Source organism: Pangasianodon hypophthalmus, chromosome 5 (assembly GCF_027358585.1).
Source record: "Pangasianodon hypophthalmus isolate fPanHyp1 chromosome 5, fPanHyp1.pri, whole genome shotgun sequence".
Classification (NCBI taxonomy): Eukaryota; Metazoa; Chordata; class Actinopteri; order Siluriformes; family Pangasiidae; genus Pangasianodon; species Pangasianodon hypophthalmus.
The window spans coordinates 28,892,136-28,915,164 of NC_069714.1; the positions used below are offsets into that span (position 1 = coordinate 28,892,136).

At 36.9% G+C, this 23,029-nt stretch overlaps 1 protein-coding gene across 1 annotated transcript; it reads right to left on the reverse strand.

Moving 5' to 3' along the window:
* Positions 1-18,281: 18,281 nt before the first annotated feature.
* On the reverse strand, positions 18,282-22,993 carry LOC113526198 (complement C1q tumor necrosis factor-related protein 3). Its single transcript, XM_026913032.3, has 4 exons — positions 22,694-22,993; positions 20,650-20,751; positions 19,357-19,491; positions 18,282-18,800 (listed from the first exon to the last, which is right to left on the reverse strand). The coding sequence occupies exons 1-4, from the start codon at positions 22,896-22,898 to the stop codon at positions 18,520-18,522; spliced, it is 723 nt and encodes a 240-aa protein (XP_026768833.3). The 5' UTR covers positions 22,899-22,993; the 3' UTR covers positions 18,282-18,519.
* Between the last annotated feature and the right edge of the window lie 36 nt (positions 22,994-23,029).

Genomic DNA, 23,029 nt, shown 5'->3' on the forward strand with positions numbered 1-23,029 from the left:
TCAAGAGGATCCACTGAGACCTGAATACATGTAACAGCAAAAAGCCTAGGATAATTGAATAGGATTTAAAAAAGCTCTGATATTGCATTTTAGGTGACAGTTTACCTAAGGACCATGCTGAAAAATGTTACCACGTTGAAAAATTTTACGATTTTGAAAAATACCATGGTACCATCTTGAAAATTCCATGTTGACATATTTTACCATGTTGAAAATACACTATATGTCCAAAAGTTTGTGGACATCTGACCATCACACCCATATGTGGCTCTTCTCCAATTGTATACAAGGCAATTGTGTAGAATGTCTCTGTATGATGTAGCATTACAATTTCCCTTCAGTGGAACTAATAGGCACAAACCTGTTCCAGCATGACAATGCCCCTGTGCACAAAGCGAGCTCCATGAAGACATGGTGTGTGAAGGTTGGAGTGGAAGAACTCGAGTGTCCTGCACAGAGCCCTGACCTCAACCCCACTGAACACCTTTGGGATGAACTGGAACACCGACTGCACCCCAGACCTCCTCACCAACATCAGCGCCTGATCTCACTAATGCTCTTGTAGCTGAATGAACACAAATCCCCACAACCACGCCCCAAAATCTAGTGGAAAGCTTCCCAGAAGAGTGGAGTTTATTATAACAGTAAAGGAAGGGCTACATCTGGAATGAGATGTTCAACAAGCACATATGGGTGTGATGGTCAGGTGTCTACAAACTTTTAGCCATATAGTGTGCCATGATACCATGTTGAAAATACTGTTTCCATTTTGAAATGTATTCAAAATGTTTCAGCTTTATAATAAATTTAGATGCTTAGAGAGCATTCAGATCATGAGCATTAGCTGAGTATCATCACCATCATTACTGTTTTCAGTGGGTTTGTGGTAGATGAAAGAATGTATAAAAGCTGTGAGTAAAATAAAGTATGAAATGCTCAGCTATGTCCTTCCTTTACGTTTCTTTCACTGAAAACACTCCACTGGAGCAGTGTGGCTACACAGCAATCAGAGCTTTCCAATCAGAGACCCTTCTAGTGTCTCTTATTGAGAAGGTCATGTTGCCCCCTGTCACAACATTCAGTATCATCGTGCATGCTTTTCTTCCCTCCATCTGTCCTTTTTCTCCACTTCTTTGTTAAAAAAGGCTTGCTTATTTTTTTACGTAGGTGTTTTGGTTATTTATGGTGTTTAAAAAAAAAAGAAAGAGAAGGAGACTGAAGGGTCCTTGAGGTCCTACATCCACCACTGTAGCACCATTTATTTCCTTTTCCTGTGTCCTTTCACTCAAGCTCTTTGACCTCTTTTTGGCCTTGAACACGAACAATGTTATGTATAAGAACTGTATGAAGGTTTCAATGAGCTAACTAGTTATTGTTCCTTTTTTTTTATCGATTCTCTATGTACAGACACACACACACACACGCACACACACGCACACACACACACACACATTTTCCAATTCATTACCAGTAAATAAGATTTCTTTATTGTTTTATTCGATTTGTATACATTAGTTCGCTAGCACTGAGTCATTTAACATATTTAAAGAAACATATATGAGAGGAATAAAACACATTGAGATGTGCAGTTATGGGAAAATAATCAACTTTGGTGTGGTAACAGTAACTCTACTTCATCATCCACGATTATTTTCCAATATTATTTAAATATTTCAAATAAGTAATTTATTATTATTATTATTATTATTATTATTATTATTATTATTATTATTAATTTACTTATTTTAAATATTTAAATAATATTGGAAAATAATCATGGATGGATCAGGATGATGAAGCAGAGTTATTATTATTATTATTATTATTATTATTATTATTATTATTATTATTTTTCAGGGTTGTAATTTTCAGGAACCTGCCAGCCTTCACTATTTCCTTGACACACATAGCACATTTCCACCTAGTTCTTCTCTTAATGTTCTTTTTCCCCCCAAGTGATCTCAGAAGACTGGACTCTTTGAATGTTTGTTTTAAGATAAGGAGAGAAAAATGTGCTGTGAAAAAAAGAAGAAGAAAAAAAAAAGCGCACTATTTCGCAAATGTCCTACTGAGAAATGTTCTTTGCTACATATACATTTATTCAATTGGCAGGTGCTTTTATCTAAAGTGACTTGCAAATGTAAGACTTACAAAGCTAACTGCTGAGCCACTGCTGCTTTTTATTAGAGCTGCATTTCTCATGGCATATTGTCAACCCATATTATATCTGCTGCTATTGTTCTTGGGGTGTGTTTTCATTACAAAGTGAGGCATCTTCTGAAGCCTAAAATCTAAAATATCAAGGGTGTTGCAAGACTATATGCCCCTGATGTAATATGAAAAGCCACTTTCCCACACTGCAGCACTGCTGTACCACCTCGGCTATATTTGATCAAGTAGAAATCAACATCAGAGAATTGGGATCTGCTCAGCACAGCCTGTTGCACAGTGCTTTCTAAGTGTGTATCAGCCCTCCGGCGGTCTCCGCTCCCCAAGACCCCCTCCTCCCTATTGGCGCTGCTGATACTTTGGAGAGAAAAAGAGTGAAAAAGTTCCTTTGCAGGGTTGTTGGGCTTACTCTGACCCTCAGAGTAGAACTGTTGCTCCTCCAAATTCAGAGGAGTTTGTTGAGGTGGTATGGGCACCTTACAAGGATGCCTCCTGGTTGGCTCCTGTAGAGATACACCAGGCATTGCACCCCCACTGGATGGAGACCTAGGAGGAAACTCAGGACCTAGTGGAGTGATTATATCTCACAGTTGGCTTGGGCTTATCTGGGGATCTCCCAGGGGGAGCTGGAAACTGTGGCTGAGGATAGAGAAGTCTGGACTGACTTTCTGATTCCACTGTGACCCCCACCAGTAAAATAAAAGCATTAGGAAAATGAATAAATGATTGGGTGAATGATCTTTTAGCCTATACCTTTTCAGCCTCTGCCAGGAGGTTCAGACTTGGATACGGATGGCTCTCTGAACAAGACATGTGACGTGAAACATACATTCAAATCAACACAGGAGATGGTTGTGAGACATATCAAGTGGTGGGTTAAAATCTTAGTGTCCAGGTTTGAACCCTATTAAAAATCTGTGGTCTAAAATGAAGAGGGCATCCACCTGGTGTCTTAACCGTCACTGTGCCAGCGCCACAGGTATACTAATGCAACACACTTTTTTCCCCAAAAAAATGCATAATCTTATATCCAACAGGTGTGATGGTTCCCCCAACAGGTACAGAGGATTCTTGAGCTGTGATACCTGCAGGATAGCCACTGTTTACTAACTCTAACAAACATCCATTTAGCTCACAAATTAAGCATGATTTATTTCCATGCCATGTCAGTCTGCATGTCACAAATTCTTCGGTGAAGACTGACCAGGTTCTTTCTGTCCTGATTCTTTTTTGCATTCGATAAACACTACAAGGTATTGCAGGGGATATATTGATTAATGCATTAAACCGAATAATAACTTACTCTCAGAAAATAATGGGATACACATTCACACAGTCCAGCAAACAAAATCACTGAGTAATGTCAACCCCTTTTTTTTTTTTTTTACTTCTTGAGTAATCAGACCACAAGTCGGGCAGCAAGCGAGAAATACTGTCACAAATTCCCCCATTGTTTTGAGTTCACTCCATGTGGTCTTTGTGTTAGAACATGTGCTTTTGTTTCTATTCCAATCCTATCTCCACTCCTGTCCTGTCATTGTTTTTTCTACACAACTGTATCCACCTGTTCTGTGTTAAGACCTAGATTAGTATGTCCATGAATACCATGCAGTTTCTTTGACTCTTCTCAAAGTTGAGCTGAACTTTTACCACAGGGTTACTCCTATTATAACTCTCCTCGGTTAACTGGCCAAGGTGGGGGTCTTATGTCTATTTTTAAAGATGAAATCGGATGTCGGATGATTTCTCCTGAACTATATAATAATAGTTTTGAGTTACAAACGTTCCAGATAATGCTGACTAATCCTGTGCTGGTTGCACTTGTGTATCGCCCTCCAAAGTCAAACAGGGATTTTATAAATGAATTTTCTGATTTTGTGAGTTGGCTGATTACACAATTTGACTGTTTCTTAATTATTGGTGATTTTAATGTGCACCTGTGTTGTGGACAGGATGCGGTTTCCAGAGAGTTTGTGAATCTGATTGACTCTTTTGATTTTGTTACAGTGGGTTAAAGCACCAACTCATAAGTTGGGTCATACACTGGACTTGGTTTTATCTTACAACCTGCCCATTCAGGATATTATGATTGATGAGGTAGTGTTCTCTGACCATAAATCTGTGTTTTTTAATGTCTGTTGTTATAAGAATGTGAGAAAGTCATGGCCTGAAAAACTACTGTCTCGGAGAATTGGCTCCTCAACTAGTGCAGACTTCTCTATGTTGTATAGAGACTGTTATGAATCTTCTGTATCTGAATTATCTCTGATGAATTTAATTGTTGATGAGCAGTTGGAATGGTTTAATTCTGTATGTGCTGAGATTTTGGATAGTGTTGCTCCTCTTAAAGTTAAAAGGGGTAAAACTAAACATCTGCCATGGGTAAATGAGTCCATATGGACGCTTAGACGACATGCGCGACAAGCTGAGAGGAGGTGGAAAAAACAAATTGCAGGTCCATTACGAGACTTTCAGAGAATCTCTCTTGACATTCCAGAAGACCTCTAGAGATGCAAAACATAAGTATTACTCTGATGTTATTACTCAACATGTAAATAACCCTAAAATTTTATCTGAGACCATAAATTCAGTTATTAATCCTCTGCAAACTAGGTACCCAGATCCTTCTATCCTGAATTGTGAAGATTTTCTTAATTTTTTTAATAAGAAAATTGTTGATTTACATGCTAAAATTCCGAAACTGCAGGCGGTTTCTTCCGTGGACCTGGCTGTGCCTTGTAGCATGGAATGGAGAGAATTCCATTATATTACTCTTCCAGTTTTGGCAGATATTGTAGCACATCTTAAACCTTCTTCATCTAAAGGGGATGTTATGTCACCTCACCTTTTTAAACAGATTTTTTCTAGTGTAGGGACCATGGTGTTACAAACTTAACAAATGCCTTAGTCAGGGCATTTGTCCAGAAGATTTTAAGCATGCTACAGTTTTTCCTCTCTTAAAGAGGCCTAATTTGGCAATAGAGCATCCTAATAATGTTAGACCAATCTCAAATTTACCTTTTTTAGCCAAGGTTTTAGAAAAAGTGGTTTTTAAGCAACTACAAGCACACGTTATTTTGCATTCAATTGGTGAGCCCTTTCAGTCGGGCTTTAAATCCTGTCATATTACTGAGACAGTGTTGGTCAAAGTGTTAAATGATATTTTTGTATCACCGGACAATGGCGAAAATGTTATTTTAATTTTGCTTGATCTCAGTGCAGCGTTTGATATGGTGGACCATGAGATTTTAATTAAGCGCTTAGAACACTGGCCTAAAAGGTAATGTGCTGAAATGGTTCAAATCTTATCTTAGGGACAGATTTTTCTCTGTTAGCTTTGGGGGCTGTAATTCATCAAAATTACATCTTCCCTGGGGAGTTCCACAAGGATCAATTCTTGCTCCAATTTTTTTTCCCCTTTATATGCTACCTTTGGGGGCAATCTTTCAGAAACATAAAGTATCGTTTCATTGTTACGCTGATGATACTCAGATTTATTTGCCCGTGAGAGAGTTAAATTCAAATTCATTTGATGCTTTATTTGCATGTTTACACGATGTTAAGGATTGGATGGCTTCAAATTTTTTGAAGCTTAATGAAAGTAAAACTGAAGTTATCGTGTTTGGTCCTAGAAAGCATGAAGTGCTTCAGTGCTTGAATGCAACTTCTTTGTCGGGTTTTATTAAATCCAGTGTAAAAAATCTGGGATTTATTCTGGATAGTGATTTAAAGTTGGACAGGCAAATAAATACTGTGGTGAGATCTTGTTTTTTTAATCTACGTCTGCTAGCCAAAACTAAACCATTCCTATCCAGTTCAGATTTTGAGAAAGCAATTACTGCCATTGTTTTTTCTCGAATGGATTATTGTAACTCCCTTTATTATGGAGTTGACGCTCAAGCACTTATGCGTTTACAGAAAATCCAAAATGCAGCAGCAAAAATGAGCAAGTCGGCAAAGAAATATGAATCGGTAACTCCGTTATTCATTTCATTTAAGCGGCTACCAGTACGACTTAGAGTTATCTATAAGATTCTCGTACTGGTTTTCAAGGCCCTGCACAATCTAGCTCCTGTGTATTTGTCCATTATGGTGTCATTCTACTTTCCCTCTAGATCTCTGAGATCAGAAAACCGACATCTCTTATGTGCTATTTTCTCGAGCAGGCCCTAAATTGTGGAACGATCTCCCTCTTTCTATTCGATCTATTAAATCTTTACCTATGTTTAAATGTATGTTAAAACACCATCTTTTAAATACAAATGGGGAGCTCATTGGATGAAGTTATTGCGTGTGTGAATGTGCAGGTGATATTTGTGTGTCTATTATTGTATTTTTATTGTATTTCTTAGTATGTGAGTGTAAAGCACTTTGGGCAACGCAAGTTGTATTAAATTGTGCTATATAAACAAACAAACAAACAAAAAAAGTCTAATCACACTATTTGTCCCCTGCTATTTCTCCCATTTACTGGTTCCCCCAGTTATGAATAGGGATATTCTGTGTTTAATCTACGTTACTGACACTGATTATGATTCATGGATTGCCCCTAATAATAAAGAACACATTGATTTTACACACTTGTATCCTGCCTCCTACTACTCCTACTGTTTATTTTGCTTTTTTTAATATCAGCTAAAAAGGATCTCCATCCAGGGTGTTTTTATGAAAAGAAAAGCCAAGTGTGAAAGTGCCCTTAAACAGCACCTTTTCCTTTTTATTTGCATCCACCTGTTTGCCCGGTTTCACCTCTCCATCTGTCCTGACAGAACGCCTCCTCAGAAGAGACTGGTGGGAAATGTGGCCACTGCTTGTGTCCTGATCTCTCCTGGTTGTACTGCCATGCTTCCAGATGGAGAGGAGCAAATCGCCCATCTGCTGGTAGGGGAAAGAAAAAAAGGTCTGTGCATCTCAGAGGTGTGTTAATTTGGGATTTTTGCTGAAGCTGGGTGAGAAGCTTTTTGCTGTAATCAGTGAAGTTATTTGGGTAACGTCTATAAATTTCTTTTTCCACAATGCATAATTGCTTAATGGTTACAGCTGTAACTGTTTGGGGCTTGAAACATACAGCTTCAAAATGTTACATGTTTCTTTCATTCGTTTTTCAAATAGGATGTTAAAAAATTGTTTATTGTCTTTTATTGTTATAATTATTTTAGATTTTGTACTAAATTATTCATTATTGAGTTCACAAACTGCCACATAGTCTGTCCTGTATGTGAATAATCATATAAATCTTTTTGTCACTTCATGTACAGTAAAGTGAGCTTATAAGGCTTCGTAGAATACTATGTATGAGGAAATGAGGTTTAATTTACAGTTAAAGGACATTTAAATAAACTGGTAACTTGTTAGTGTATTTATAAACAGCAAATATTAAGAAATTCTGAAATTGATCGAAATATTTCACTTTTCACTCAAGTTGTTGCTGATAAAATAATTTGTAATGGAAAACAATTATCAAATTAGAAAACAATGCAAAATAGTGCCATTTTCACTAGTGGTCTCACACTTTGGACCCCACATTAAGGAATCATTTTCTGTCTTCTCTCAGGCTTTCATTAAGTATGCACTATTAAACCTATTAAATCAACATCATTTACAAGAAAGCTTCTAGCTGGTGTGTGGTCATCAATTACAGCCAGTGAGAGGACGAATGAAAAAGACCGGGAGGATTTATCAATAATTCACAACATTGTAATGTGAAAAGTTCCTGCTCTGGTCAGAGAGAGAAAAATAGAGATGAATTAGCTCAAGGCCATTTTACCAACTTGGAAAAAACCTGTAAAAGTTTACAAGTTTACTGTCAGAACCAAGATAAAGCATTTTTAAAGAGAACAACAAAGTTAAATAATCAGTATTAATCCTTTACAAAATGCTTTTTGAGCTCCATGTAACATCTCAGCACTGACGAAGCTGTGTGTGATATAAAACTGACAGTTTGGTCCACGTTCTTGCACTAGAGTATAAATATAGATGTAACAATAAATAATAACTGTATGTATTCTCACTGTTTGATGATTGTTTTAAAGTGAATGCCTGACTGAATGACATGCTCACGTCTTCACGTGTCACGTGTCTTTTCCTCCTTTCTATCAGCTCCTCCTGAATCAAACAGAACGTATTTGGAGAAACTTCACAGGAATCAGAGACGACTTCAGCATTTTCCCCAGGCTGGGTTTCACTCAAAGAATTGACTGCAGACACAAAGATAGAAGGCAGGTGTGGTGTTGTGGTGGTTGCCTTTTTCTAAAAGTTGCCTCTCTTGAGGAAAAAACTTTAGAATAGTGTTAAGAAGGATTTTATTTTGGAGCAAGAAAAACCTCACCACCCGTGTTCTGAGTTCTGAATAAAAAGAATGTCTCATCTCATAAAAAGAGCAGTTTCTCAACCGCTAGTGCAGAAATCATGTTGCAGAATACAAGAACTAGTTTTTCTCCCATCCTATGAATGTTTTCCCCACTACCATGGCTTCATGCATATAATACGTGCATATAATACTTTCCCAGTGGACTGATGTACAGTTCAGGAGTAAAATATTTTTTGAAAAATGGATGCTAAAGACTGGAGAAAATTCTCATTTATAGTTGAAACTATTTTGTGTGGTACGATTTGTTTCTTTTCTAGTATGTCCCAGTTTATCACAGAATATTGATTTTGAAACCATACTAAAAACATATATAATTAGAAATAACTGAAAGAACATGATTAATGTTCGTTTTGTGCTCCTGGTTTAATTATTTATTCCTAATACTTATGTGAAGTATACATTAAACCTCAGACTACCACTCAGATCATCCCAGTTTTGACAGAAAATATAAATCAAAGACCTTTTAACCAGAGTCCTGGGATCTACTCATTTGACATGTACGTGCAAGCTTGTGTTTTGTCTTTTGAAATGTGGTTTAACTGTCACATAAAAGGTAACAGTTGTTCCAACTTTGAAGTTGATGAAAAACTAGGACGAAAAAAAAAACTCTATGAAAAAAATCTAGTAATGATAGAGCAAGGGGTGGGGTTAGCTTTACAGATTTCCATGCCTTCATTTGTAGAAAATCTAATGAAATTGCTCTAGTTTGCATTTATATTGAGTTCATGTGAAATTGGATTGGTATGGGGGAACAGTAAGGTCCCTCTGAAAGAAAAAAAATCTCAGAAAACTAGTTTTCTATTTCATCCTTCCTAACCGCCACAGGCGTTGTATAACACAACGGGTCCAACAAGATTACCAGGTGACAATAAACACTGCCATATTGCAATCATTCCCTTTTTCCTGGCCTCACAGGCCATGCTGTTTTAAGGTATGGTGCTATCCACTTATCAGTGTGATAGCTCAAAACAAGGAAGCATAGGACACCATGATACATGTTACAGACTGGTCTGGAGTCAGTCAGTCATGTATCCGCCACATTGAATAGATCTAAGCAAAAAAAATTCCAACCCTTAGAGTCATAGGATACAAAAGCCAGAAACTTTTAAATATTAAACTGATATTTGCAAGAAATTTTATCCTAGTGATAACAGATATAAAAGAACTCAGAAGGTGAGAAGCAAGAACACGCCATGACCAAGAACAAAAACCAGAAATATATACACAGTATGATTCAAAGTCTAAACAAGACACAGGAGTCATAGATAATAGGAAGAACACATGAAATCCAATGAACAAGGAAGAGGAAGAAGACCAAAACAATAACAAAAGTACATGGAGAGCTAAAAACAAAACACATGAGAAGAAGACAGCATTTGTCACACTGTAACTGTGATGCATGTTGAGAGGGGGAATTCTTGACAACCAGCAAGAGACTATTAGAGCTCTTACTGTATTTCTAATCTGATTCTGATATTACAAGGGTTATTTTAAAATGCAACTTTGAAAATAACATCCTCTAGCCTTGTGCTCTACAGTTCCTGGCATCTGCTATTGTTTTTCAGTTGTACTTCAGATGTTAACATCAAACAGGTCCCAGGGAGTTAAAGGCCATCGGAGATACAAGGGTACTAGGGGCAGGTGGCCTCCAGTGTAAGGAATGTACATCAAGAGAAGTTCTGATGTCCTTCTTGCCAGTTCTGAGATGTCTCTGTGTTCTGATCCAAGGTCAAGTGGCTCTCTTTGCTATGCACAGGCTGTCCTCAGGTGGGTCTAACCCCAATGGTGTGGCAGACTGCGCTGTCAAGACTCTGCATATGTCCAAGGGAATGTAGTGCCAGTGGGGATTCTCCTTGGCAGAGCTGGACAGGCCTCTGGGAAAGGAAACTCTGGTTCATGACTGGCCTCTCCACATATTATATTCCTTTCTTACTTTAGCACTGATTCTTCTCAGTCTGTACAGGATTCAGCAACAAGGCCCTACTTGTGGTCTCACCTTCCACTGCTGCTTTCATTGGCTCTGTGGTTAAGGCTCTGGACTACTGATCAGGAGGTTTTAAGTTCAAGATGCAGCCCTGCCAAGCTTCCAGTGTTGGGTCCTTGAGCAAGTCCCTTACCCCTGCCTGCTTCAGGGACGCCGTATCATGGCTCACCCTGTGCTCTGGCCCAAGTTTTCTAACAAACTGGAACATGCTAAATAGTATTTCACTGTCCTGTATGTGTATTATTATTATTATTATTATTATTATTATTATTATTATTATTATACATTTTATTTATAGGGGCCTTTCATGGCACTCAACGGACACCTTACAAAGTCCATAGAACAGGGTGAAACAATAACATTGAACAATAATAGTCAATACAACAAACAAACATAAAATCACATAAATGCCTGCCTAAAAAAATAAGTTTTAAGACGATTTAAAGACCGGAAGACTTGAACTATTGAGAACTTCTACAGGAAGTGAGTTCCATAAAAGGGGAGCCGTATAACCAAAAGCTCGTGACCCCATGGAAGTTGTCCGAGTGCATGGGAAGTTTTATCGAAGACGACACCCAAACTTTTAACCTGATTAGACAGAGGAACAGGGCAATTGTCTATTACCACAGAGGAAATATTTGACATATCTATTGTGGTTTTTGTACCAACGAGAAGAATTTCTGTTTTACTACTATTTAATTTGAGAAAATTACTTGAAAACCAAGTTTTTAATTCATCAAGGCACTCGACAAGAGCAGAAGAAGGAAACTTTGAGGAGAGTTTAGAAGACAGATAAAGTTGGGTGTCATCAGCATAACAATGGAAATCAATACCATATTTCCTAAAAATGGTGCCAATTGGTAAAAGGTAGATAAGAAACAGAAGAGGTCCCAAGACAGAACCCTGTGGAACACCAGTGACAACATAAGTAGGTTTTGATTTAAACGGTTTGAGTTGTACAAATTGAATGTGGTCTGTGAGATAGGAACGAAACCAACATAAAGCCGTAGCAGTAATTCCAGTAGATTCCAATCTGCTTAAGAGTATGGAGTGTGAAAAATGCTGCACTAAGATCGAGAAGTATAAGTATTGATAAAAGTCCAGAATCAGCAGCTAGTAATAAATCATTGGGTATCTTTACAAGTGCAGTCTCGACACTGTGATAGGAACGAAACCCTGATTAGAACTGCTCATATAAACTATTACTAGAAAGATGACCACGGATCTGGGGAGCAACAATCTTTTCAAGAATTTTTGACAAAAACGGCAGATTCGAAATAGGACGATAATTATCAAAATTCTTTGAGTCAGTCCCCAGTTTCTTGAAAGTGGGTGTTATCACTGCAATTTTAAATGCAGTAGGGACTGTACCAGAAAGAAGTGAAGCATGCATGATGTCTGTGATTAAGGAGGAAAGAAAAGGTAAACCAACTTTAACCAAGTGAGTCGGTCATGGGTCCAGTTGACATGTGGCAGATTTAGATTTTTGTACAATGGAATATATTTCCTCAACTGTTGGAAGTTTAAAAGTAGAAAAAGTAGAAACAGAAGATAACGGAGATAACACTGGGCTAGAATGAAGTATGTTACAATCAGAGTTTGGTAGAACCAATTGCTGATGAATGAGTTCAATTTTCTTATTAAAAAAGAGCATGAATGCTTCACACAGCTCAGTAGAGTATATATGAGAGTTTGATAAATCAAGTGGCTTTAAAATAGTGTTAACCACAGAGAAAAGAGATTTTGTGTGTCTCACACCAGACCCAATTAAACTAGCATAATAATCTGATTTCACAGTGGAAAGTGCAGTCTTGTATACTTTCATATGGTCAGCATACAGATCTTTATGTACTACGAGTCCAGTCTTGACATATAATCGTTCTAATCGACGCCCCTTGACTTTTAGCTGGCGGAGTTCTGATGTAAACCAGGGTGCAGAGTTGACAAACGAAACAGTCCTGGTTTTCAATGGAGCACAAGCGTCAAGGATCATTTGAAGATTATCATTGTAATGCTGGACTAAATCATCAAGAGTCCATGGATAGTCTTTACAGGGAAGTGTGGAAAAACATTCTGTGAGGATCGAGGCATCAATATTCTTAATATTACGAAAAGTAATAGTACGACTCAGATTAGGTTTAGATACAGATAAAGAGACATTAAAAGACACCAACAAGTGATCAGACAGTGATAAATCAGAGGTAGTGCAATTATCTGGAATCACACCTGAACAGCAGACCAAATCCAGACTATGACCTTTTGAATGAGTAATCCAAAACTATCCATTCTTTATAAAAACTCATTTGAACATGAATTTTCTATGTTGTCTACATGAATATTATAATCACCAACCAAAACCACATTGGGGGACAAGGAACATAGAGAAGTTAAAAATGCAGAAAATTTCTGCAAGAATGCAGGCTTGGCCTTTGGAGGCCTGTACACCACAGCAAGAATGGTTGCAACAGATCCACTGATTTGCAAAGCGATAGATTCAATGATGTACATTCTGTTACAGGAAGAGTTGTAACTTTCCATTTTTCCTTATGTAATATTGCAAGCCCCCCCACCCCGACCAACAGTACGTGGTTTGCTGGTAAAAACATATCCCGGAGGAACAGAATGATTAAAATGAAAAAGTGATTACTTCATTGCAAAGTCTCAGTTAGACAAAGAAAATCGAACTTACGATCAGAGAGTAGGAGATACACGAAAGGACCTTAGTTGGAAAGTGATCGAACATTCCACAGTCCGAATAAAAGACCAAAAGGATGGAATTGCACTCGCAGAGACAGTTTTAAAACTCCGGCGAGATCCACGATGGACATATTTACAGCGCGGTATAAAAGCAATATCCTGATGTAAGTACAAAGCAGGCAGAAACTCCTCGTAATGAACGCATAGCTGCAACAATTCCGCTGCCGAGTATTGATAGAGGGAAAACACAGGATGAAAAATTGAGCAGAGAATAATCCACACAACTGCAAGCCATAAAGGCAGTTTGACAATCATCTTAACCGCAGCTGAGCAGGAGGTTAGAGGAGAAGTCCGACAGCCGAAACAGATTTCCAGATGAGCAGTAATCCAACAATGCTGGGAACAATCTCCAGATAGCAAGTAGCGGTAGACCAAAATCTCATCCAAGCATACGAAGTTTGTATAAAATAGTCCAGACAGGTGAATAAAACACTATAAAAAAATAGAGGTAAACACAGATAAACTAAAATCCTCCTCTGAGCAGCGGCTGCTAACTGCGCCAGCGTTCACCCCGGAAGTCCTGGCTCCAGATCTATGCCTCCAGAGCATACATGTGACCATAAAGGCTTCTTCTTCTTCTAAGTACCATGGCAGCTTTCACACCAAGCAGATCTGCTGTCCCAGATGGACGGTGAGATTTAGCATTCCCAACCAGGTCATCTGTATTTGCAGGCTTGTCCCATCAAAATGAACCACCAGCTGAAGACTCTGATCTAACAAACCAGAAAAATTTCTGAACAAAAGAGCCCCTAGCAATTGGGTCATGTATGCCCTTAGGTGGAAATTGTTCTGCAAATGATGTTTACTTTACTGTCTGCAACCTGTGCATTGCTCTGTTCCTGGGTTCTTGACCTTTCTTCAAGGATCTCTGAACAGTCTCCTACCCTGTAGTCCTTTAGGAGCTCCAGAGTTTTAAACATCCCCTTTTTTACTATTCATGCATTTACTGAAGAGTCTGGGAAGTATAAATTTAAACACCAGGCACAGATTAATCTTTTATTTTATGAAAAAGAATCAGGAAGTGCTAAATTTGGGGTATGGTACAAGATAATGTGCTCAATCTTTAAAAATGTGATTTAACTTTTCCATGGCAAATTTGAATTTCAACACACACTAGAACATGGAATAAACAGTGTAAGGAACATGGTGTCATAAGTGCAATTTTTAAAGCAAGTATCTTGGCTAAATTGTGACATTTGTGACAGTCCAGCCTACCAGTCTTTGATAATCATCCAACGAGGTTTGTCTCTGGTCTACAGTACTCCTAATAAAAGAGAAAATGTGCTTACTTTACTTAAAAACTAGTGGTACAATTTAATGTAAGTGAGGTTTATTCACCATAAATTTCAAAAAGGAATGTAAATCTCATGATATTGACTAGGAATGGGGTTGCTTAAGAGGTGTAATGCAGCATTAGGTGATAATTTATTATATAAACTATTTTTTATAAGCAGTTTTAAGGGGCCCAGTCAATTCTTACCTAAAACACCAAAGATGGAAGCCTGACTCAAACACAACGCGAGGGTTAAATCCACAACCAAATCATGACAAAATATACAGTTAAGGTTAGAGCAAGGTATGGGCTTAGTTTCATATCTTCTTTTAGGGGTTCATTTGTAAGAAATCACCTCCAGTTGTTGAAATTTCTATGAATTTTGTGCAAGATTGGATTGGCATCAGTGGATTTAACGCAAAGTCAGAGGTCTTCCTATTGTAATTCTAGCTCTCTGAAAAATTCAGACAAAAAAGTCATTGCTCATTCAAGCATATACGGAAGGACATGGGTGATAAACTACATAATGTTCACAATCTCACAAATGTGATTGCATAAAATAAAAAAAAAGAAATAAAAAAAAATAAAACCATAACGTTTCCTTCTCCTCCCCTGTTTTTAAATCTTATGTTTTTTTTATGATTGTGTTCATTTAAATCCCCTTTAAATTTCCTCTGAAGTAAAAAATAAATTGTTAATGTTATTTCCTTCTAAGATGGCACTGAAGGGGCATTAAACTTTTCCGCTGGTGTAAAATGTGAAAGAAACGCATTTGGTGTAAGCCAGAGGAGAGGCTTTGAAGATGAAGATGAAAGTCAGCAGTGCTGATGTTGGAGAATGAAATGTATTAAACTGGAACTAAAGAAACTTGAACTAATGGATCACGATTAGACTGTAATTAGATGGTTGAATATGGATGATCTCGCCACACTAACCGCTTAAACTCCTACCTTATCAATCACTTCTTCATTTTTAAGTAATATTAAGAAGCTTTCAGAGGAACCAGATTCCAAAGGGAATCCATCGTCTTCTGGGTGACCCTGGAAAAAGCATTACTTTTCTACACCGTATCCTGTGAAGACACACAGTACTGAGTGTGTTGAAAGGATGTTCAGTATAAGCAGGATGTTCAGTATGGGATGAGCGCAGGACAGTCTTTATGATTACAGCAGCAGTATATACAGTATCATTAGCAAATCTCAGTTTGCTAATAAAATGAAAATAAATTGGAGGAGTAGTTTTCAAAATGAAAAACTCCTACACTGAACATGAAAAGAAATGCAATATTCGTTCCATCGTGGATGACCAAAGGAATCATACAAATAAAGAATTATTTTAAGTGGCTCAAATACTTTGGATTATAAAAATTTTATTTCCAAGATAAAATGGTGGTCAAATCATGCAGCCCTTAGTAGGGTGCTTCGGTCTGGTTCTAAAGCGTTCAACGTCTTGTTTGTTTGTTTGTTTGTTTGTTTGTTTGTTTGTCTTGTTCAGCAGACAATCCAAAGGCAATAACGATGGTTAGCAATATATAAAGGTACATTTCCTGGACTAATAAACCTACTCCTAAGAGATCGAAGGAAAATAAATGATAAAGAAAAGCAGAATAGCATGATCTTTATAATAAAAACTAAGAGAAAAAAATAGAAAAATGTTATGCACATGTGCCTCAACAAAACAAAGACAAAAAATGACAGAAAAACAGGAATGAATACATGTGAGGGGGGAAAAATGGAGAGAAAAAAGAGAGAAAAACAAAGTTGGTGTTAACAGAGCAAAGCAGTAGCGTTCTGTATGGTGTTTTCACCACGTATGAATTTCAAATAACTTCCAGTCTGAAGATAAACTCAAGCTTTTTTCACACTATGTAGCAGCTACGTTTTCGGTAATAATGCGACCGATAGCTGACTCGGAATAAAAACAGTCATGTATAAACCTCATTAAACTGATTGAGGCAAATCCGAATGAAATTTATAGACATGGCACTTTGTTGTATTTTTATGTATTAATCTTTTCTTTTTTTTTTCATCAACCTTTTCAGACTTTTTTTTCTCATTTGCCCAAAACACAGAACTGTCATATTTTTTTATTATTATTGTTATTATTATTATTATTATTTTCACCTAAAAAATGTCACTGAGCTAAATTTTGGTGCAACCCTAAATTGAGCTAAGTCAAACATACATTGCTAGAGTTTATTTATTAGCCTACTAATGTGAGATGAGAAAGGGGGCGGGGCTTCCTGGGTGTCAATTAATATCAGAGAGTTCAAAACACCTACTCACTTGTCAATCATTCCAGATTCATATGTCGATTGGCTCATCTGCTGCTTTTTTTTTTTTATTATTATTATTTTTTTTTTTTAGAAAACTGCTCTTTTGGCATATTTTTAAATGATAATTTATAGCATAACATACCCCATTTTTAATGCGCAGAGCTCCTAGGAACAATGTGTGACAGTCTGGATCTCTCGCCAGACGATGTCAAAAGTAAAAATGATCTCTTTCTGTGTGCACTGTGCTGAGTAAATGCGAGTTATCCATTTCTCTCTCGTCGCCTGCCATCTGCACACTGCTGCTTAATTACATCCTCAACCTGGGGAGATTAGCAGCGCTAAACTGATGAGGATGATTTCAAACCCAGAAGAGGAGCAGATTTGTGCCTGGGGGAATGTACACACAAACTCATTTACAAACACAAATAAACTGCAGAGTCCATGAGTACACAAGATCAACTCTCAGAGAATCAGATGGGTTTTAAACCTGATTATTGCTCTGCTGAAACCACAGTGAAGTCAGCCCAATATTGAAGTTAGTGCTCTGATTAAAATGATGTATTAATCGTTTTCAAGGCATTTCTATGAATAGCAACTGTAATACACATAGCTAGTAATTTTACTTCTTGCTGATTATTATTAATAATAAGTATTATAATCAGTCTGTATATTATAAGTGATTTCTTTCACTTTATCCTTATTGCATAGAAATCTATTTACTCCTAAATCATTACTACTCACAAGTTGAGCCAGTACATGGATCTTTTTAATGTTCATTACAAGCAGTGTTCATCACAGAGCACCATTTGCACACACATTCACACACTCATTCACACTTACTGGGAATGTAGAGCAATCCATCCACATAGTGGAATGTTTTTGGGAGGAAACTGGACTGGAAACCCAGAGGAAATCCACATGCAGACATGTGAAACTCTGGTCAGGATCGGAGCCGGGACCCTGGAGCCATGAGATGGCAATGCTACCTGTTGCGCAAATTATTTTATATGGATTTTTGCCATATAATTTTTTTTGCCATATAAAAAATAGATAATAGATATTATTAATTTTATGATCACTGTTTTTTTTATTATTATTATAAATGTATTCATTATTTATTCATTATTTATTCTATTTATTAACTATACTATATCTGTTTATAAAGAACCTACATTAAAAAGCAGGTCAAAGTGCTTTACAAAGAAAAAAAGGCAAATAAAGAAGAAGAAGAAGGAGAAGAAGATAGAGAAAATAAAAATGTAATAGAAATTCGGAAACTAAATATAATATATAAAAATAAAAATCAGTAATATAAGGTAACCGTGAAATATAATAAGTAATTAAGATAAAGTAGTAATAATGAAATGGGTTAAAAATAATAATATTTATTTTATATAATATTTACAAAATAAAATAAAACTGTAGTTAAAGCTCAAATAAAAGCCAGACACAGTTACAAGCTATGTATTTTTATTGTTGCGATACAGTTTGAGATACAAACATAGTCCACATCCTGATGTGTTAATTATGTGTTATTCAGCTGCTGATTTGCACAAACACACTCTTTTTTTCTGGTTCTATTTAATATTAGGATAAAATGAGCTGAGCTCTGTTTTGGACGTATGTTCCTCATTGCATACTTTCGATGCATTTGCACTAACTTTAATCTGAACATAGGCAAATCGTTTTCATTACATAGGGAAAATCAGGAACCCGGTGAAGGTGCTGACTCTGTTGTAACTGTCAAAAATGTGCAGACCGCTCCAAAGCCCAATGTACACTTCATCGCCCTTTTCCAGGATAAGCACGGCCCGGTTCGCTCCGTTCACGTCTTTATGGCTGCTGTTGTAATCGTAGGTAGCCACTACTTGCTCGCCGTTTTTACGCAGATGGACGCCCATGCTGTATTGTCCGGTTGCAAAAGCGGAAAAGCCAAAGTAGTACACACCTTTCACAGGAGCGGTGAACTTTCCTGCAGAAAGAAAGAATCTTAATCAGAGACACTGCTTATTTCAAGAACTGATTTTTTTTTGTATGGATAAAATGATGAATTAATTTAAAGTGAGTCAGTGAGCTGTAAGTGAGTGCTCAGTCAGCTTATCCTTCACCTTCTCATTCACATATCATCATCTTGTATTTTATTATTAAACTGTCTCTTGCGTTTACATTTGATAGTAAAGGAAAAAAAAGCTATTTCCTTCTTCGGTGCAAATTATTTGCCCAGATTTTTTTTTTCTGGTTTAAAGGCAAGTGCTTACATTTCAAGGTGGTAGACTAGATGCTATTGTAAAATCCCATCTCTGGTGCTTCTACCTCAGATCTACTTAATTAAGATGCTTCTACTGAAAATCTAGCAATGTCAAAGGCTCAGAAAATTGACTAAAGCAGGTGCATAACTCGACTCTGAATACAAGGAACTTTCCCTACAGAAATAATGACGTATTATTTGGACTCATGTCAGCGACTCTGAATATGATAAAGCTGCTATGGCTAACTTGTTTTCACTTATGGAATGAGACGCATAGTACCAGTCGTGGGACTGTAGGCACCCCCGATGTTTGTGAAAACTTTCTGGAACTTCAGGATCTCCTCAGTTGAGTATCCTCCCACAGTCTGACCGCTGTGGCCGAAGAGAGAAGCTGAGAATGCAACATTAGGTTTGTCTGTCGAAAAAAACAATTCAGACAAACACATTAGCAAATTGCAATTCATGCAATTCAGTGACATGATGTTATCACATAGTTATACTATATACTGTACGTACAGACAGATGAAAGATTAAAGGATGGCTCTGTCATGCTGTCGGGAGCATTTATTTATTGTGCTTGGTCTCCATTTGTCCCCTTAGAGTGATGCGTCACTTCAAATAAACACAATGCTCAGGACTGAACATTGTAAAATGATGTAAATCATATGCATTCTTTTGGAAGAATGGTGTTCAGTTCTGCAGTACAGTCTCAGAGATATGTAGAATAGATGCCAAGGAGAATTGAGGCTGTTTTGGAAAACTGTGGTGGTCCACCCTCAACTCTAACACATTTTATGTTGGGTTTTCCATTAATCTTTCAACCGTCCATGTTGTTTGTTGGTGTTTGTGTAGTAATATGTAATTTGGGATGTTTATACTCAATACAGGGTGAAGTGTATGCAAATTCTGGCATTTAGCACTTGCGCTGTGAATTACTGCAGCTTAAAAGTCACTTCGGGAACAGAGATGGTGTATGAAAATTAATACCACCGAAGGGCAGATATTAAATTATAGTGTAAGTCCATTTCCATCATTTGGAAACAAAATAAAGTGGAATTTGATCAAAGGCTTTTGAACGTGCCTTAGTATCTCAAAATAGTGATAAGTTTATTGAAATTATGACTTAACATTAGTGCATACATATAGTATATACACTAAACAGACCTCCAGCTCTGACTGCCTTTTTGTTGTTGTTGTTTTTTTAACAATGCCCTTCCACACTCTTTTACGTTGAATTTTACTGTATTTTGAACAGCCCTTTGACATGTCTCACAGCTTCATATTTGACACACAATTACATAAATTAGAGTGTACTCCACCATCATTAACAAAAACAGCACCCCCTTTTTAGGGGCACCTCCATGTTGCGGTGCCTCGATAATCAAGTAAATCGTTAGTAAATTAAGATGCAAGTCATAATATTTCGAAGCAGAGCTTTAAATAAAGTAAATTGCACATACCTTATTTCTGACATATATATATATATATATATATATATATATATATATATATGTATGCATTTATTTATGTATTTCTTCTGAAATAACTGACAGCTGACCTGTCTGTGCTTTACCTGCTAGCTGTTTCTGGAGTGCCTCTAGCTTGACCTTCTGGTCTGCCACCGTGGATTTCAGTTCATTGAGCTCATACCGAATTTCAGCGCTGCATGTGTTTCCTGTGAGATAACAAGACATAAAAACATCTTAAGAAAGTTGAAATGACCCATCAGATTAAGCTTCAGTTAATTAAATACTAAATATGAATGAGGCAGCATGTATTACATAAGAAAGATTCAATCGCCTTGTGGGTGAAGATGTTCGCAGAAAATTCCTCACCTACCAGATTCTTACACTCATGCATTCACAGATATAGAGCACTTGACTATGTTAGGTTTGCAGAAACAGACCATATATTATCAACACCATTTTAAATCTGTTTTCAGCTTTATGACCTGAATCCTTATTCATGTAGCTCCTATCTGTGGTTATATGACTGAAAATATCTTTTCTACATTGTCAGCAAGATGGCAAAGAGTGGACAGAGTTTACTGGAAGGACTGATACTGTTCAGAACTGAGTGACGTCACTGTGGGTTTAACAGGAAAGATGCAAGGCAGGACAGAGAGATGGTTAGTTATGGTAGAAGTGATGTTGATACCTGTTGGTGTGATCTGTGACCCTTGATGACCCACACCATTGCAAGTTATTCTTTGGTCCAATTGGCATGTTTATCATTCAATTCAATTAAATGTTATTCATATGTAGAAAATTAAATGTATATAGTCTATACTTAGAACCATATATTCTTCCTTGGATAGCCTTAGAACTGCAATTGTTAAAAACAATTTTGCACTCAAGTCTCCATCATTGAGCAGCATGAATTCAGAAATGACTCGGATGCTCATACTCATAATTTGCTCATAAGCTCACAAGTTCCTGTTTATATAATTGCACTTTTGGACTATATAGTATACAGTTATAGAAGGGAATTATTTATAATTGCACTATCCGGTGATGAGGATGGGTTCAGTTTTGAGTCCGGTTCTTCCTCATGTCGTCTCAGGGAGGTTTTCTTCACCACTGTTGCCTCTGGCTTGCTCTTTAGAGACAAATTTATACATTTATCTGGAATTTATATATTTCTGTAAAGCTGCTTTGTGACAATGCCTTTTGTTAAAAGTGTACAAATAAAATTGAATTGAATTGAATTTAACAATTATATAATAGGACTATATTCTGTTGCATTTAATAAACAGTAATTTAAATCAGTTGATTAAATTAATAAACAGCACCCAGTGAGACTATTTTTCAAAGTCAAATCTTGGCTAATGAATGTTAAGTTAATTGCAAAATAGCCGAGATTGTACATTATAACTGTTTAGCCGGATAAGGTGTTGCCTTTCAGCCTACTAGACACACGTTTACACATTCCTACCTGGCTGTGATCACTGACCTTTAACCTCTTGCTGCTCATACACTCACAGTGGAATGTGATATATAACACTGACCTCTGAACTTCTGATTGTCCAGAGTTATTACACCTATATTTGTTATCAAACCCTAGCTGATTCATGCATAAATCACATTTTTATTTTCTGGAAGTGTACCTACCCATTTTGCACAATTTTTTTTTTTTTTTTTTTGCACAAAAGTTTTCCATATAATAAATCTGTAATAAAAGCCCAGAACTTCTTTGTACGTTATTCTTTTTAAGTAAGAGTGAGTCTAGAGAATGAAGTTTAGTCTATGACAAACCCTTTTTTATAAGCATCATCTATTTTAAATATATTTTCAGGGAATCAACAGTTTTTTGAGCATTTTCTGCTTGTGATGTACTTCAACTTACATCAGAGAATTTATTTTGGAGTAATTGCACTTTTACTTAAGTAAAGAATTTAACTTGCCTTTAATCTCACCCTTAAGTTGGGTACCAAAGAAAATAATCCCAGAAGAAACCTCTCTCTCTCTCTCTCTCTCTCTCTCTCTCACTCTCTCTCTCCTTTTGTAATATCATACCCATGATTCATTATTGATATTTAATCACTATATTCCTACTTATTATAATTCACGTATAGTTTTTAAAGTTGCTTTCTATCTGCTTCATGTTTTTCTACTCACCATGTGTTTGCCCTTGTTGCTTTAGTTCTTCCAAAAGAGCTTTCTGGTCTTTCAAAATGGATTTTACTTCTCTGAGCTCACTGACAATCCTGGAGATGAAGGAATGGTCTCCGGGGCCAAGGTGTACCTCTGGAGAATCAACATCTGCACCCTGTACCACAGTACACTGATACAGAGAGAACGCGAGGAAAACCAGTGCTCTCATTCTGAGTAGTGAAGGTCTTCAGAGCGTTCCAGCCTTTATATCAGAGAAACAAGAGCCGTCCTATTGTGAATTTACTGTTTGAGTTATGACGTAGTACTGTTTTCTCATTTCAAAGGGATTCTTTTTCCATA